We start from the raw sequence: 15,017 nt of genomic DNA, 5'->3' as shown, positions 1-15,017 counted from the left end.
TTCGTACTGGCGGGGATCCTGTGTGAATGTACTACATCGCTCAAATGATGTCATTCAGAAATGTCCCCCTGACAGCTTCCCTTTTGTTTCGCACTGCAGGTTTTGTGTGTTTCTGCTCAATTTATGAGCTCTTATTTGCATGCGGTGACCGCCATGCACATACAACATGTCTTGATCGGACCATACAACAGATTTGTATACACTTATCTTACTTTCTGTCTAGGACTTTGGAAGGTGAAAGTAGGACGAGCACAATCTGGCCCCTACTCACTCGCTACGTTGCCAAGGGGCGTGAAAGTCTCCTACGAATTTGCAGGCGACGCCTGCGCATACATCAACCACACCCTTCTGACCCCGCAGGAGCTAGCCGCCGCTTTCCAGTACGACGCAACACTCCGAGCAAGCCTCGATGATCTCCTGGTGCCTGGGGTTGGTCTAGACCACCTGTATATCCTCGCCGGAGGGCAAGTCAAAGCTTATTATAAACCTATATCCGGACCATCGTATGTAATATTTCTTACCACCGTTACAGGAGAAGAAGGGTATTCGGTCCTGTGTGGAAGTAAGTATTATACTTCGGATGTTCTATTTCAGTAACAAAACTTGTTGTCCATAACCATTTTTTGGCACACAAAGTGCGAGAGAGCTCCAGAGGGGTGATAGCCATCCACGGCAGGAAAAGAAAAGAAATAATGGAAACGTGGCAATGCGTAAATCACGTAAAGAAAAATAATGCAGAAACCAGTGCTGAACACATAACTGGGGAAGCACGGTCGAGTTCGACCCGGGAAATTTGCCTGTGCAGGGCAGCTGTGCTGTTCAAACCAAGCGCGAGACACACACAGAAGTATGGTAGTACGATTTCTTGATTTCACCCCCCCCCCCCCATAGGTCCCTGAGGCTGTGTTTACATGAGAAACTTCAACCCGGGTCGAGTTCAGCCCGGGTTGAAAGTCTGTACGATAGACAAAATAGGTGAGCGTTTACATGAAGACAGTTGACCTGGGTCAAATACTGATATGCCGCCAAAAGTCCACTTCTAGAGTTCTGTATGGTCACGTGAATCCTTTCGCGTGAAATTAAATTTGCATCTGCAGTGCTGTTCAAACCTGGCACGAGATACGCACAGAAGTACGTAAGTATGATTTCTTCGACCCGGATTGATTTCAACCCTCCCCTGGGGGAGACCCGGGGCGACATTTCAACCCGGGTCAAGCGCAATGCGTCATGTAAACTCGCCATTCATTTTGTGTATGAGGCGGGTTGAAATCTGACCCGGGTTGAAACGTCTCATGTAAACACAGCCTTATGTCGTGTGAATCGTCTATAATAGACGATTCACACGACAGGCAAATCCACGTTTACAGGAAAGTCACCATGGAGATATTCCTGCGGGTGACCAAAATTTGCCCGCGGGAATCAAAAGTGTCCATGGCCTTTTTGCCCGCGGATTACAGAATGGCTCAGACCACGCAGTGGTCGCCAGCTATTCTGGATTATATGAAGAATGTGATGTCGAACATATCAACGTGTTTGGCCTAATTCTCTAACTTGACAGCTAGTTTGTAGTGTATTTTACATGTTTTATGTGAATTTTGTGTTTTATTTTGTGCGCATGCCCTTTGGCATCTTGGAAAGCGCACATTTTTTTGTTGTCGAAACTGTCCGTTCCACACTTGCTCTTCGGCCTTTGATAGCGAGCCTCTAACAAGTGCATTATCCCAATATCAACGTAGACGGGTGGGAGGGAAGGGACGTTGATATGTTCGACATCACATTCTTCATATAATCCAGAATAGCTGGCGACCACTGCGTGGTCTGAGCCATTCTGTAATTATATTTCAGAATGCTCTGTCTCCATATCAACGTGATTTTGTAGCTTGTCAGTGGTCGACAGCTTGGTAGACAGGACAGCCTTCCCGAAGGTGTTGTTCTTCTGAGGCTTGTAGTAGAACTTTTGGAAGATACTCTCACTGCTCCAATCTGCTGCAGAGAGGATATCGGTCGTTGTGACCCCAGCGTCTGCTGCAGCTGAAGTTGCAGCACTTCGCACCGAGTGCGCTTTGAAGATATCCGTATCGATTCCGGCCTACGCCAGAACTGTTTTAATCCATCTGGCTACGGTCGATGATGACACCGCTTTGTAGGGTTGTATTGTAGCAATCAGGAGTTGAGCTTGCTTTTCATCATCAGCTCGATTCGCCAAGGTCCTACTTTCGTAATCCTTCAATGTTTGCACAGGACACAATAGTGCATTGTCCTTAAATGCTGGGAAGAAGAACTCTGTAATCTTCTTGTTCTGCCTGGACTGCTTTGCTAGTTTTGTCGGGTGAAATGTTACGCCCTCCGGGCTAAACTGCCTGAACCTTATATCAAGGTTCACAAGATCCACCGATCTCGATGGCCTAGTGAGGGCCAACAGCATCGTGATTTTGAACGTTATATCCTGGAGGGACATTTGCTCGTTCTGACCTAGTGAGACCAGGTATGTTGTGACCTTTGATACGTCCCACGTTGAGGAGTACCTAGGTTGGGGTGGTCTTTCATGGAAGACGCCCTTCAGTAGTCTGCTTACCATTGGGTGTGATCCCACTTCGTATCCATCAACTTTGTCGTGGATAGATGATATTGCAGATCGATAATTACACAAGGACCTATACTTGTACTTATTCTGATAAAGAGAAGCCAAGAAGTTAACCACGCCGGCTATATCTCCCGAAATGGGATCAATGTCCCTTTCGACACACCAGCATGCCCATTTCTTAAAGAGGGAATCATAAGTTTTTGCAGACTTCTGTCTCCAAGATGCGAGGAGAAGTTTTGAAGCCTCTCCCGAAAGGTTCTCTGCTGAGTATCTTGACCTGAGATATTCCACACGGCTAGGGGTGGGTTTATCTCCGGTTCGTTGACTGGGTGAGTTGGTTGGATCGGGCTTCTGGAGCTCGTTATGAGGCAAGGCTCTTGGATCAGCATGTCCAATAGCATTGGGTACCACACTTGGCCCGGCCATACCGGTGCCACAAGCACAATCTCTGCATTCTGTTGTTGGACTTGTTGCAGGACTTTGCCTATCAAGTTCCAAGGTGGGTTGGCATAGCCGTTCGAAACTTTCCAGTTCATTGTGAAGGCATCTGTGGCTATTGCTACTGGGTCGGGTCTCCAACTCACATACTGTGGGAGTTGATGGAACAGTCGAGAGGCAAAGAGGTCCACATCCAGTGGGCCGAATCTCGAGTTTATCCTTTGAAAGATTTTCGGGCATAGCATCCAGTCCGATCTGTCTTTCATCACTCGGGATTCCTCGTCGGCAATCACATTCAACGAACCCGCGAGATGAGAGGCTTTGAGAGTGATATTCCTCTGAAAGCACCACACCCAGAGCTCTTTCGTCAACCGGTTGAGTTCCGGTGATACGGTTCCTCCCAGTTTGTTGATGTAAGTCAGGGCAGTCGTGTTGTCCATCTTTAGATGGATCACAACATCTGTAGCATCCTTGGCATAGCTCTTGATCGCAAGGGATGCCGCCAGTAATTCCAGGCAGTTGATGTGCATGTGTCGTTCCTGTGGGGACCATGGTCCGCCTGTTCGAACATTGTTGAAAGATGCTCCCCAGCCTATTGTGGATGCATCTGTCTCTATCACCATGTCCGGCTTCGCCAACAGGAGTTGTTTCCCGTTCTTGTGAGACAGCTGATCCGTCCACCATGTCAGTTCCTCTCTGGCATCTGGTGACAGATGGCAAGGATGGGAGTACTCTTGATTCCCCTCCTCGAGAGACACTTGTAGACACCTCTGCAGGTGTCTGTAAAACAATGGTGCCGCAGCGATTGCTTGGGCCGCATGGTTCAGTTTGCCCAGAAATCTGGAAACTGCCAACGCCGTCAAGGCATCTGCTTGCAGTAGACTTTTCGCCTCGGACTTGATCTTCTTGATCTTGTCTGAGGGTAACTTCAGCTCCATCGTTGCGGAGTTCACTGTCAACCCGAGGAATTCTGTCTCCTGGGTTGGAATCACTTGGGATTTGGTTTGGTTTACTGTGAAACCCAAGTTTTCGAGTAGAAAGATCAGGCACATTGTGTGTTGACGAGCTTTCTCTTCGCTTTCTGCCAGAATCAGAATATCGTCTATGTAGATGATTACTCTCAGTCCGAGTGTCCTGAGAAAAACCATTATTGGCTTCGTGGTCTTGGTAAAGACCCATGGAGCCGACGACAGACCGAAAGGTAGGCAGTTGAACCGGTACGTCTTTCCCATCCACTGAAATTTCAGGTAGGATGTGTGTTCCGGCGTTATCGGGATCGCAAAGTAAGCGTCCTTTAGATCGACTTTCGTCATCCAGTCGCCCTGCTTTAGCAGGTCTTTGAGAGTGTGAATTCCTTCCATCTTGAAGGAAACTTTCCTCACAAAGGTGTTGAGACTCTTCAGATTTATTATTGGTCTCACACCCCCGTCCTTCTTCGGGACTGCAAACAACTGAGAAATGAATTCTTTCTCTTGTTTCTTCATCTGTACTTCCGTAACAGCATGTTTCTCTACCATCTTTTGCACTTCTAGTGAAAGACAGTTCATCTCTTCCCCGGAAAAGACTATTTCGTGGGGCGGTTTCACTTGATGGGGTTGAGCAATCCAATCTATTGCATACCCTTGCACACAATCCTGTACCCAACGGTCGGATGTGAGAACTTTCCAATTTTGAATGAAAAGTTGTATCTTCCCTGCAGGGGAGGACTCTGTAAGGCTATGCTTTGAGCCATGTCCACAAAACCCAAGTCCTTCAGGCACACCATAAGCGGAGATTGAGACATATTTGGAAGAAATTTTATTTCTTTCAAATGATTCATGAGGAGGCACTTCTGGTCCCGCTGATGCTCGTGTGCTGGACTTGGACTTGTTGGAGCTGGATGTCACTTGGCAGAGTCCGAGGACTTCTTGCTGCTGCCGTGGCTGAAGCTCGAATTGCCTGCGTAAGGCTGGTACCGTCCTCGTCCCCTGAATCCTCCACGGGAATTGCGGGAGTCCCGGTGAAAAACCGGCTGGTGGCTCTTGAAACCGCTCGGTTTCTTGGCAGGAGCTGACTGGGTATGGGTCTTGCTGGCTGCAACGCTGTTCAGCACCCGCATCTCGTCATCACGCTCCTTCGCCTTCTTATAAAAGCCGTCGCCAAACAAATGTTGACGGGCTTCGGTAAAAATGGAGTCGTCCTCAGCCATATCCGCAATGCGGGGGTTCAGACTAGAGAGGGCAATTTGACGGCGTTCCCGATTACATTGGGCCGAAAATTCCCGAGGAGTTTGACTGCTGACTGTACAGCCTCCAATATCTCGCAAGCAGAGATATCCCCACTCTCTGCTCCCTCCAACACTCGAGTTAGGGGACCAACGGCGTCCAGGCCCAAGCTTTGCAGGCGCGCCAATTGTTTGTCTCGAGACTTTGTCTCATTGGACATCCTGGACTTCATGACTTTGTCAAGTCCAGGACAAGCCGAGTGTGGACAGTTTGGGGCACCAAACTTGTCACGAATTTGTCGCCTGCTCGGATTCGGCAAGGCGGAACAAAAACTCGACTTCAACAAACCCATAGTTGAATCAGACACAGGAAAAAGTTTGACCCCTTTGGAGTCCAACTCTTCCGTCTCTTTCTCCATTTCCTCCATCACACTGCTATCATCCGGCCATGACTTGGAGCTTTGCTCCTTGTATGGTGTGGACGTGCCGAGGAATGAGACAGTCGAAGGATTTTGTCTTTGACTATCCTCGATTCTCGTTACACGATCAGCAATGCTTTGCATGCTGGCTTGGATATTTTCCAGGATTCCAACCATCTCGCTGGACGGTGTAGACGACGTCTCCATACCAGTATCCATAACTAGAAGAAGTACAAAGACTAAGAAATGTTTCAAAACTGAAAAGGTACAAGACGTACAAAACGCAGCCGTCACTCAAGGCGAGCTAGAAAAAAGGCCGAAGAGCAAGTGTGGAACGGACAGTTTCGACAACAAAAAAATGTGCGCTTTCCAAGATGCCAAAGGGCATGCGCACAAAATAAAACACAAAATTCACATAAAACATGTAAAATACACTACAAACTAGCTGTCAAGTTAGAGAATTAGGCCAAACACGTTGATATGGAGACAGAGCATTCTGAAATATAATGCACTCATCTGCGGGCACTTTTACAGTTATGAGGCTGTGAGGTCGTACTATCGTACGGTAGTCTTGAACACTGGTTGTTTGGCCTTTGTCTTTGGGTACTCATTCCAAATCACCACAGTAACGCCGTATACTCACCGGATACTCGCGGGAGCTCTGGCCGCCACCCGCGGCCGTGTGAACTTCAGCCTCACGTTTCACTTCCTGCGGGCACCTGACAAACGTGGATTTGCCTGTCGTGTGAATCGCCTATTAGGGGAGGGTTGAAATCAGGGAGCAGTACAATACCGTATTGTACTGCTCCCTGGTTGAAATCAACCCAGGGCGAAATGTCAACCCGGGTCAAGCGCAATGCATCGTGTATACACGTAATCTATAAACGAGCTAGTCAATCTGTGTTCATGGCGGGTTGAAACTTGACTCGGGTTGAACTCAATCCGGGTTGAGACGGCTCATGACATTGTATTCAACACAGCCTCACCATGTAGGCATTGACAGATTATGCTAGCATAATTTTTCGCATAATTCCTACCAAAATCGAATAATCGCATAATTCGAGGCAAATTGCATACGAATCGCATAAAATTGGAATAATCCGCCTGTTCGCGTCAAATAATTCCATACAGTTGTACATGTTCTACAAGTACAAGCAAGAGTACATAACCCCCGGGGGGGTTATGTACTCTTGGTACAAGTACAAGCGGGATTCACAGAAGCTTTTTTGCGATGCGACACGCGATGCGACAGACGCGAAACCGGGAAAACCCCAAATCGCAGCCATGTCGCACCCCACGCAACTGCCGCAACTGGGCCATCGCAGGCCATCGCAAAAGTTGAGCTTGGCTCAACTTTTGCGATGCGATGCGATGCGACAAGCGATTTGGTGTACGATTTTGACCTTTTCTACAGCAAAGTTGTACAAAGGTGCAAGAGTTGCCTATAAATTTTTTCAAGTTGTGTCAAACCGCGCAAATATCTTGGTGGCGTACCCAAATCAGCAAAACTTTGTCGCATCGTTGACTTCTTCTGTGAATGGTATTTCGCGAGTTCGCATCGCACGCGTCCGTCGCAGATCGCGTCGCATCGCGTGTCGCATCGCAAAAAGCTTCTGTGAATCCCGTTAAGCCCGATTCACAATACAACTTTCTGCGACGCGACACGCGATTTGCGACAGTTGCGACAAGAAACTGCCTGTCGCGAGCTGTCGCAAGCTGTCGCAAGCTGTTGCAATGCACCTGTCGCAGAAGTTGAAGAAGGTTCAACTTTTGCGACATGCGACACGCGACATACACAAATGGAGTACAGTTTCGACCCTGGGTGCACGTGCAGTGCACGTGCATAGTACTACTTGTGCATGAGGATGTCGCAAACATGAAGAATATTGTGAACCGTGTATCGCTGGCGCAGCTCGTCGCATGTGTCGCAAGTCGCATGTCGCGTCGCAGAAAGTTGTATTGTGAATTGGCCTTTAAGCGGGATTCACAGAAGCTTTTCTGCGATGCGACACGCGATGCGACAGACGCGAAACTGGGAAAACCCCAAATCGCAGCCATGTCGCACCCCACGCAACTGGGCCATCGCAGAAGTTGAGCTTGGCTGAACTTCTGCGATGCGATGCGATGCGACAAGCGATTTGGCGTACGATTTTGACCTTTTCTACAGCAAAGTTGTACAAAGGTTCAAGAGTTGCCTATAAATTTGTACAAGTTGTATCAAACCGCGCGAATATCATGGTAACGTAGCCAAATCAGCAAGATGTTGTCGCATCACTGACTTCTTCTGTGAATGGTATTTCGCGAGTTCGCATCGCACGCGTCCGTCGCAGATCGCGTCGCATCGCGTGTCGCATCGCAAAAAAAGCTTCTGTGAATCCCGCTTTTAAAAGACGCACCAGGAAGTCGTAGGTTTACGACTCCCTTGAGAACATGTCCAGTCCACTACATGTACAATCAGTGACGGTCGTAGCTAGGTCGGACGGTGCGGTGACCCCGTTGAACTTTTGCTACTACAGGACAACGCCCTCTACAAAACAATTCCCCTGTTATTTTGCACAGAAGCATAATACATTAGCAGCATATGTGAGCATAATATTATTATTTATTATTATTTATTCTTCTTTTACTAGGGAATTCCCAACAGGCGTCAGCGCCTTTTTACAGGGAACCCTAGGTATAATTTGATGGATGAGCGAAATTCAGCTGGTGAACTAGACATGCGGCAAGCCGGTGGAAGTGTATTCCACCTGGCAGCGCCCAAATAAGAAATTGCACTAAAGCCATATCGGGTGTTAGCGGGGGGCAGAACAAGAGCAGCAGAGACTTGGCCACGGGTGGTGGCTGCAGTGCGAGCACCATGGGCGCGCAAGGTAAAGCGGTCTCGCAGAAGAGGACTAGCAAGTCCATTCAGGCAGCGGTAAACAAATACATAGGTTTTGAAGTTGAGGCGTTTCTCAAGGGCGTACAAGTTAGTATGACTGTATAGAAGAGTGGTGGGAGTCATTCTATCCAACGAAAATATTCTCTTTAATGCTACGCGGCTGGCAGTAAGAAGCTTGTCATATAGGGCTTGTGATAAGCAATGGATATATGCAGTGCTGCCAAACTCAAATGTGGACTGAATGATCGATAAATAGAAAAGTCGTTTGCCAAAAATGCTGATATTCTGCTTTGCGTGGACAAATGCTCCAACCTTCCTATTGACATTTGCACATACTGCATCCACTTGGGTTGAGAAAGACAGACAGACAATAATGCGGCATAATATGATAACTTTTAGCAAAAAAATAGCATAATTCTGCAATTTTTTCAGCAATGCGAAAAGCCTAATTTCACGAAAATATTAGCATAATCTGTCAAGGCCTAGGCTCAACCTAAAATGTTGTGATTTGCTTTCAAGCAATGTGCATAATCAGTAAATTGATGTTGCTGTTTTTGTTTTGTCTTTTGGTTTCCCGTTCTCGGAGCCTTCTATTCGGTGCTCTTTGTAGTTGTACTTCTGTACCGTTGAGCTATCCGAATTCAAATAAACACTAAAAAAATGCGCTGGCGAGGAACAGTTTGCTTTTTCACTCCAAAGGCAGCTCACAACACATACTATGCATACCAATGGCACTTGGGTCTTTTTTCCCGCTCCGCCAGCGGACCAACTAGGTTCAGCCTGGTCCCATAGCTCAGATGGTTAGAGCATTGTTCATGACAAGCAAGGTCCAAGGTTTGAGTCCTGGTGGGTAGGGGTGTGCGGATAATGCTCGAAAAGGGGGCAGATTCTGCTCGAAAAGCAGTGAAATTGGCAGAACCATACAAACCTTATGGCGGGCAATTCCTCGAATTCTGTTCCATTTCTTTATGTTTACACATACCAAACATGCATGAAACTTACCAGAAAAAGTACCGAATTCTGCCAATTTTTCTGCCGGCATTATCCGCATATGCCTACTGGTGGGTCTTGCCTTTTTACACTTTAAAAAAAGAAAAAAGCAGTTCATTTCCCCGACTGATCCATTGAAGAAGGGCTGAGGCTTCCTGCAGCTTCATCTGTGAAAAGAATTCGGGTGGACACACCCATTCCCATAGCGCTGCACATCACATCCGAACCAGTTCCGTTATTTTTACAACGTTTCGGCACTTGGCCATCGTCAGGTAATAACAATGAATACCGTGGAAGCCACATAAGAGCAGTATATACGCAGAGTATAGCGCCAAAAAAGATGCGAATTATGTCACCTAGTATGCAGAAGGGGGGGGGGGGGGCAGAGAGAGAGAAAAGGCGCAACTAGCACATCACGGAGGAGAAGCAGCAGAAGGTAGCGTGCATTGTGCTCTATGAATGGCGTTACGCAGAGTGTAGCGCCAAAATATAAAATGATGCGAGTTATGTCACCTCTATACAGAGGGGGGGGGGAGAGAAGGTGCAACTATGCACATCACGGAGAAGAAGATCCATTGAATAACTAATAATATTTACTAGTAATTCTTTCCTTCAGGAAGTACAGCCGTTTATGTGGTCTCATAACCAAACAGTAGAGTAATAATTCTTTGTTGCCATCTTCAATAGGTCCGTCAAATAGTAGTAATAGGTCTCTATGGAACGAAACAAGACTCGTCAGGAGTACTACTACTACTTGCTTTCGTGGAGTGTGGCTGGTGAACTGTTCGTGCTGTGATCTGCAAGCGTCGTGTGGTCTCGTCGGGTCAAATGAAAAAATACCCTATTTAACAGTAGAGTGTCGGTTATCCGCCACCCTAGGTACCCGGGCTGTCTCAAGGGTGTTCGGATGAGGCGATTCGGATAATCCGGATCATCCGGATAGTTGACGTCCGGATAAACGCCGTTCTACTGTACCGTACAACAGATGATCATAAGGCAGCGGGAGTTCAAAGGGGCTCCGTTTTTGTTTTTTTTTACTTCGCAAAATCCAAACGGGAATTTCTTCCCAATGACAAGGTAGCGAAGATCTTAAGAGGGAAGAAAAAAGGCTGAAAAAACAATTACTTCCGCCACCAGGACTCAGACCAAGGAGTGTCCTTCGTAGTCAGCATTGCTTTGCTTTTTACCTTTCGATATTTCTCATTGCTCCCGTTGATGTGCTGCTGTTTTCTCAGGAGGCAACTTTGCAGCTCTCACGCAGGCTCATTGAGAATCTAGGTTGGTAGCATCACAAGAATGATAATGGTAAGCATAAATAGGTCCATAAATAAACCCCTCGATAGGCACATTGCTTTTGGGTCATTTCATAATAATAATAATAATTTAAAAATTCGACGAGGAGACAATAATTTTAATATGGCAATAAGTAGGACGAGCTGAAGCGACATGTGGACTACTTTATTAACAATGTAAGCGATGGAGACGATGCAAGAAACAACCTAAAGGGTAAGGAAAAATACATGTAAGAAGAAAAAGGGCAATGGAAAAAAAAAGATGATTCGAACAAGTTTTCGTACAACACTCTTCAGGAATCACCGTTGTACTAAAGAACAAAATGAGAACAAAGGAAATAATATAGCAATCAAGGTAGGGTGACACGATACAATGACAGCACTAGAATATCGAGGTGCGATTTCTCACAAAAGTGTGCAGAAAACAAGGGTATACAAGTAAGAACTAAGCGTGACAAGTGTGTATCAGCAACAAAAAACAAAAAAGTGAGAACGAATGATAATAATAACAATAATAAACAAGAAGGTGACAAAACACATTTAGGCACAAGTGGCAACAACGTTGCCACACTACACAACAGAACATTATTTGAACAATTTTAGGGTAATAACACTATCTTTCTGGACACACAAATTCGGCTTATGAATGCGCTGACAAACAGCTTCCAAAACTTGTAACTGCAAAAGATAACCATGACGAGCACGGCACAAAACAGAAAAACAGGAATCAGAATAAGTACGACAACAGTCAGTACTAGAAACCAAATGATTGTATACTGAAGACTTGTTATTACGAGACGGACGCACACAATCTCGACTCACGCGCACACCCTCACACTCCCTCTCACCCTCACTCAGCTCACCTTCTCCCTCACTGTCCGAATCAGAACCTGCTCCGTCATCCACCGCGGTTTGACTCTCCTCCTCACTTGCATCCTCCTGCGTCTCACCTTCACCACCCACGCCAACCCTGAATGCCGTTGCCTTCACGTCAGTCGTCGTCCTTTCCGATTGTTTCCTTTGTATTTTTACCGTGAATTCATAGGTCCGGTTGTAATCTGCTGTAGATCTCCGTGGTCTGTCATTTGCTGCTTTGTTTTGTGGATTAGTTGTTGTTGTTGTTGTTGGATGTGAACCTGGTGTTGTTGTTGGATGTGAAGCTGGTGTTGTTGTTGCCGCCTTGGTTGTTGGTCTTTCTGTTGAATCCAGCTCTGGTTCCGGTGGGACAAATCGACCACCACGGGTGCTCCCCACCAACACAGACCTCGAAGGAGGAGGGTCAGGGGGAGGCAGAGGTGCTGTCACCACTCGAGGCACAGCCCCATGCAAAGCACCCAGAGGCACAGACTTAGGCACACCCGAGGGCTGCACCAGTGGCGGTTCCGCACGCACCTCCAAAGAGCTGCCAAGCTCCAGCCCGTCCAACACAGATGTCAGAGGGGGAGCGGCAGACAGCGGCAGGGAACTATCCTGCCGTCTAGGTGATGGGTTTTTCCTAGGCCTCCCGCGTTTGGGACCTTGATTGCTATATTATTTCCTTTGTTCTCATTTTGTTCTTTAGTACAACGGTGATTCCTGAAGAGTGTTGTACGAAAACTTGTTCGAATCATCTTTTTTTTCCATTGCCCTTTTTCTTCTTACATGTATTTTTCCTTACCCTTTAGGTTGTTTCTTGCATCGTCTCCATCGCTTACATTGTTAATAAAGTAGTCCACATGTCGCTTCAGCTCGTCCTACTTATTGCCATATTAAAATAATAATAATAATAATAATAATAATAATACTTCTGAAGTAATAACAATAATAATGGCTTCATGTGAACTCCGTTACTCACTGAGAATGATCTGATGATCCACATTTGGCCTCTTTAATGGGAAAACAAAAAAAAACTCAATGTGCCATCATGAAGGATTCGAACAAAACACACTGAAAAGAAAGAAAAAATCACCTGGAAACGAGTTATGAAGCAACTCTCCACAACATGCAGTCAGAAAGTGCGATAACAGGGCACAAAAGTTAACAGGCCACTGAGACATTCGTAACTCGTTTCCATGTGATTTCTTCTATTTTAGTTTTTAAAATTATATTGACTGGCTCAGCATCCGAGTTAAAAAGAAAGAAAACAATTTTTAATGCAAGAAAGTAATCGTGTAAAAAGAATGTTAGTATTGCAACCCAGTTCCTACTTGAAATGCAAGATCAATGCAATTAGAACTGGTACAACATGCATCCCCAGAATATGGATGGAAACTGTTCAGCAGACAAGTACTGCCTAGTTGCCTTCCCACACAACCGGCGCTCAGTGATTGCAAGCATTATTAAATAGACTGAGGAGCTCATCACGGACTTCACGTCTTGACAGTGCAACCAAAATGGCCGACATCATCTGACCCATGTGAACCATTAATAAATAATGGACAGGACTCAGATGGAGAGCCAAGGTTTAATTTATACAAAAGAGAAAGACCAAGGAATTACAAGTTACCCTATACTGTCCACTAACACCACCAGTTACTAAACAATCAGCTCATGCGATAACATTGCACGACACTGACCGACGGTACTGACGTTCTACAACTACCCCCCCCCCCCCAACCTTATGTTATTTCTATAACTTAGAACCTTCCAAGTTGGAAGGCTGTTGGAGTGCGCATCCAAGATGTGCTAGAGCTGTTAGCCAGTTAGTTGTAGAACGTCAGTACCGTCGGTCAGTGTCGTGCAATGTTATCGCATGAGCTGATTGTTTAGTAACTGGTGGTGTTAGTGGACAGTATAGCATAACTTGTAGTTCCTTGGTCTTTCTTTTTTGTATAATTTATGGGCAGTTACCTATTTTGGCTTTTTGGCACCGAGCGGCAAAATCCACGTTCTTGTTGAGCAGTTTTATACGCCTGACCATATTGTGTGCGTTTTCCATGCGTATTCTGTATTGTGTAGGTGGAGCAGGCAGGACGAAATGAGTATTTTCCGCATGCACTGCTTTACGTCCTTCTTCGCGTGAACAATTGGACGCTCTCTTAAACCTACCCCTGTCTAAGAATGCATCTATATGTTGCTGTTTCTTTGTTTTCTTCGTGTTTTCACAATAAAATTACTATTGCGATAGTCGGTTGCCCACCAACGTCGAGCCATGGCTTTTCGGGACAACTTCCCAGTCTGTTTGCGTATCTTCAAATTTCCGTCCCTTCACCTGCCGGAGCCCAGTTGTGGAATCCTCTGCCTATTCTAACCAATTAACCAATAAATTCAACAAATACACAGGATGTGTACCCTTTGTGTGCTGATCTTCTTCAAAAAAATTGCTGCATCACGTGGCTCTGTGTGTGTGTGACTTGTGTGTGGATATTGCAGTCCTGTGGCCGTAGTGTGGTGTTGTGCTGTGTGACGTCACTGCAGCATCCTATAATCCACAGAGCAGGGCACCGATCTCACGCAACACAGAAACCTCTACTAGTACACAAGAGCATACATGCAGATACAGTCATGTACAGTCGCGGCAAGCGAAATCCGACACTTGCCATACTCATACTCGTAGGGGACAGCGCCACAAATGGACATCATGGGCATGCCCCTAAAATCGACAAAATTTAATCAATGTTACAAAGTGATAAGCCTCGAAGTTACGAACTCAGGGTGTTGATATGTAGTTGGGAATCCTTTTTAGTTTTCATTGTTTCCATACGGTTATCGGCAGTGCTCAACAGCGACTATAGTCGAGGAGCAAGGATGGCCAAAGCGAAAGTAATAGTTTGTACGCATTTTCGTTTTTGCAGAACCTCTCTCTATAAACTCCCATTTTTCTCTCCTTTCGCAACTTTTGGTCACCCAGGCATTCGCCCCAGCCACTCTTGTATCCATAGAACGTCTCGCAAAGAGATCATTTTCCTGATGGGCTTTCTAGGAGGGCGATTGTGGTGACCCGAATTTTGAAAAGATTTAGCACAATTTCAATATTCGTATCACCTATCTAGCCGAGATATCGGCGATTCAAAGGCAAAATGCCGTTTGACGTTTGCAGTAACTCGGAGAACAGGTGCCCTTACCTTGACAATGCATTTTTCCCGGAGCTATGAGTGACATTCCCAGGTGTTATATAGACCATTAGGCATTACTTTACTCAATGTTACAATCATAATACAGTACTGAACAGGGAGTCGTAAAATACCTTTTTTTTATTAAACTCTCAAAATAGAAATGAAACACGTAAAAT

At 46.0% G+C, this 15,017-nt stretch overlaps 1 protein-coding gene across 1 annotated transcript in view; it reads left to right on the top strand.

Annotated features, from left to right (window-relative positions):
• Nucleotides 1–14,036, top strand: part of LOC135828237 (uncharacterized) — a 35,774-nt gene extending 21,738 nt beyond the window's left edge. Inside the window, exons 7-9 of the mRNA XM_065340688.1 lie at nucleotides 224–562; nucleotides 10,751–10,820; nucleotides 13,745–14,036. Coding sequence (XP_065196760.1) covers nucleotides 224–562; nucleotides 10,751–10,785 — 374 coding nt within the window. The 3' untranslated portion in view covers nucleotides 10,786–10,820; nucleotides 13,745–14,036. The remainder of the gene's footprint in view (nucleotides 1–223; nucleotides 563–10,750; nucleotides 10,821–13,744) is intronic.
• Nucleotides 14,037–15,017: the final 981 nt, after the last annotated feature.

The sequence above is a fragment of the Sycon ciliatum genome, chromosome 12, assembly GCF_964019385.1.
Source record: "Sycon ciliatum chromosome 12, ocSycCili1.1, whole genome shotgun sequence".
Taxonomy (NCBI): domain Eukaryota; kingdom Metazoa; phylum Porifera; class Calcarea; order Leucosolenida; family Sycettidae; genus Sycon; species Sycon ciliatum.
Note: the sequence above shows the minus strand (reverse complement) of the source record. Positions and strands in the feature narration are given on the sequence as shown.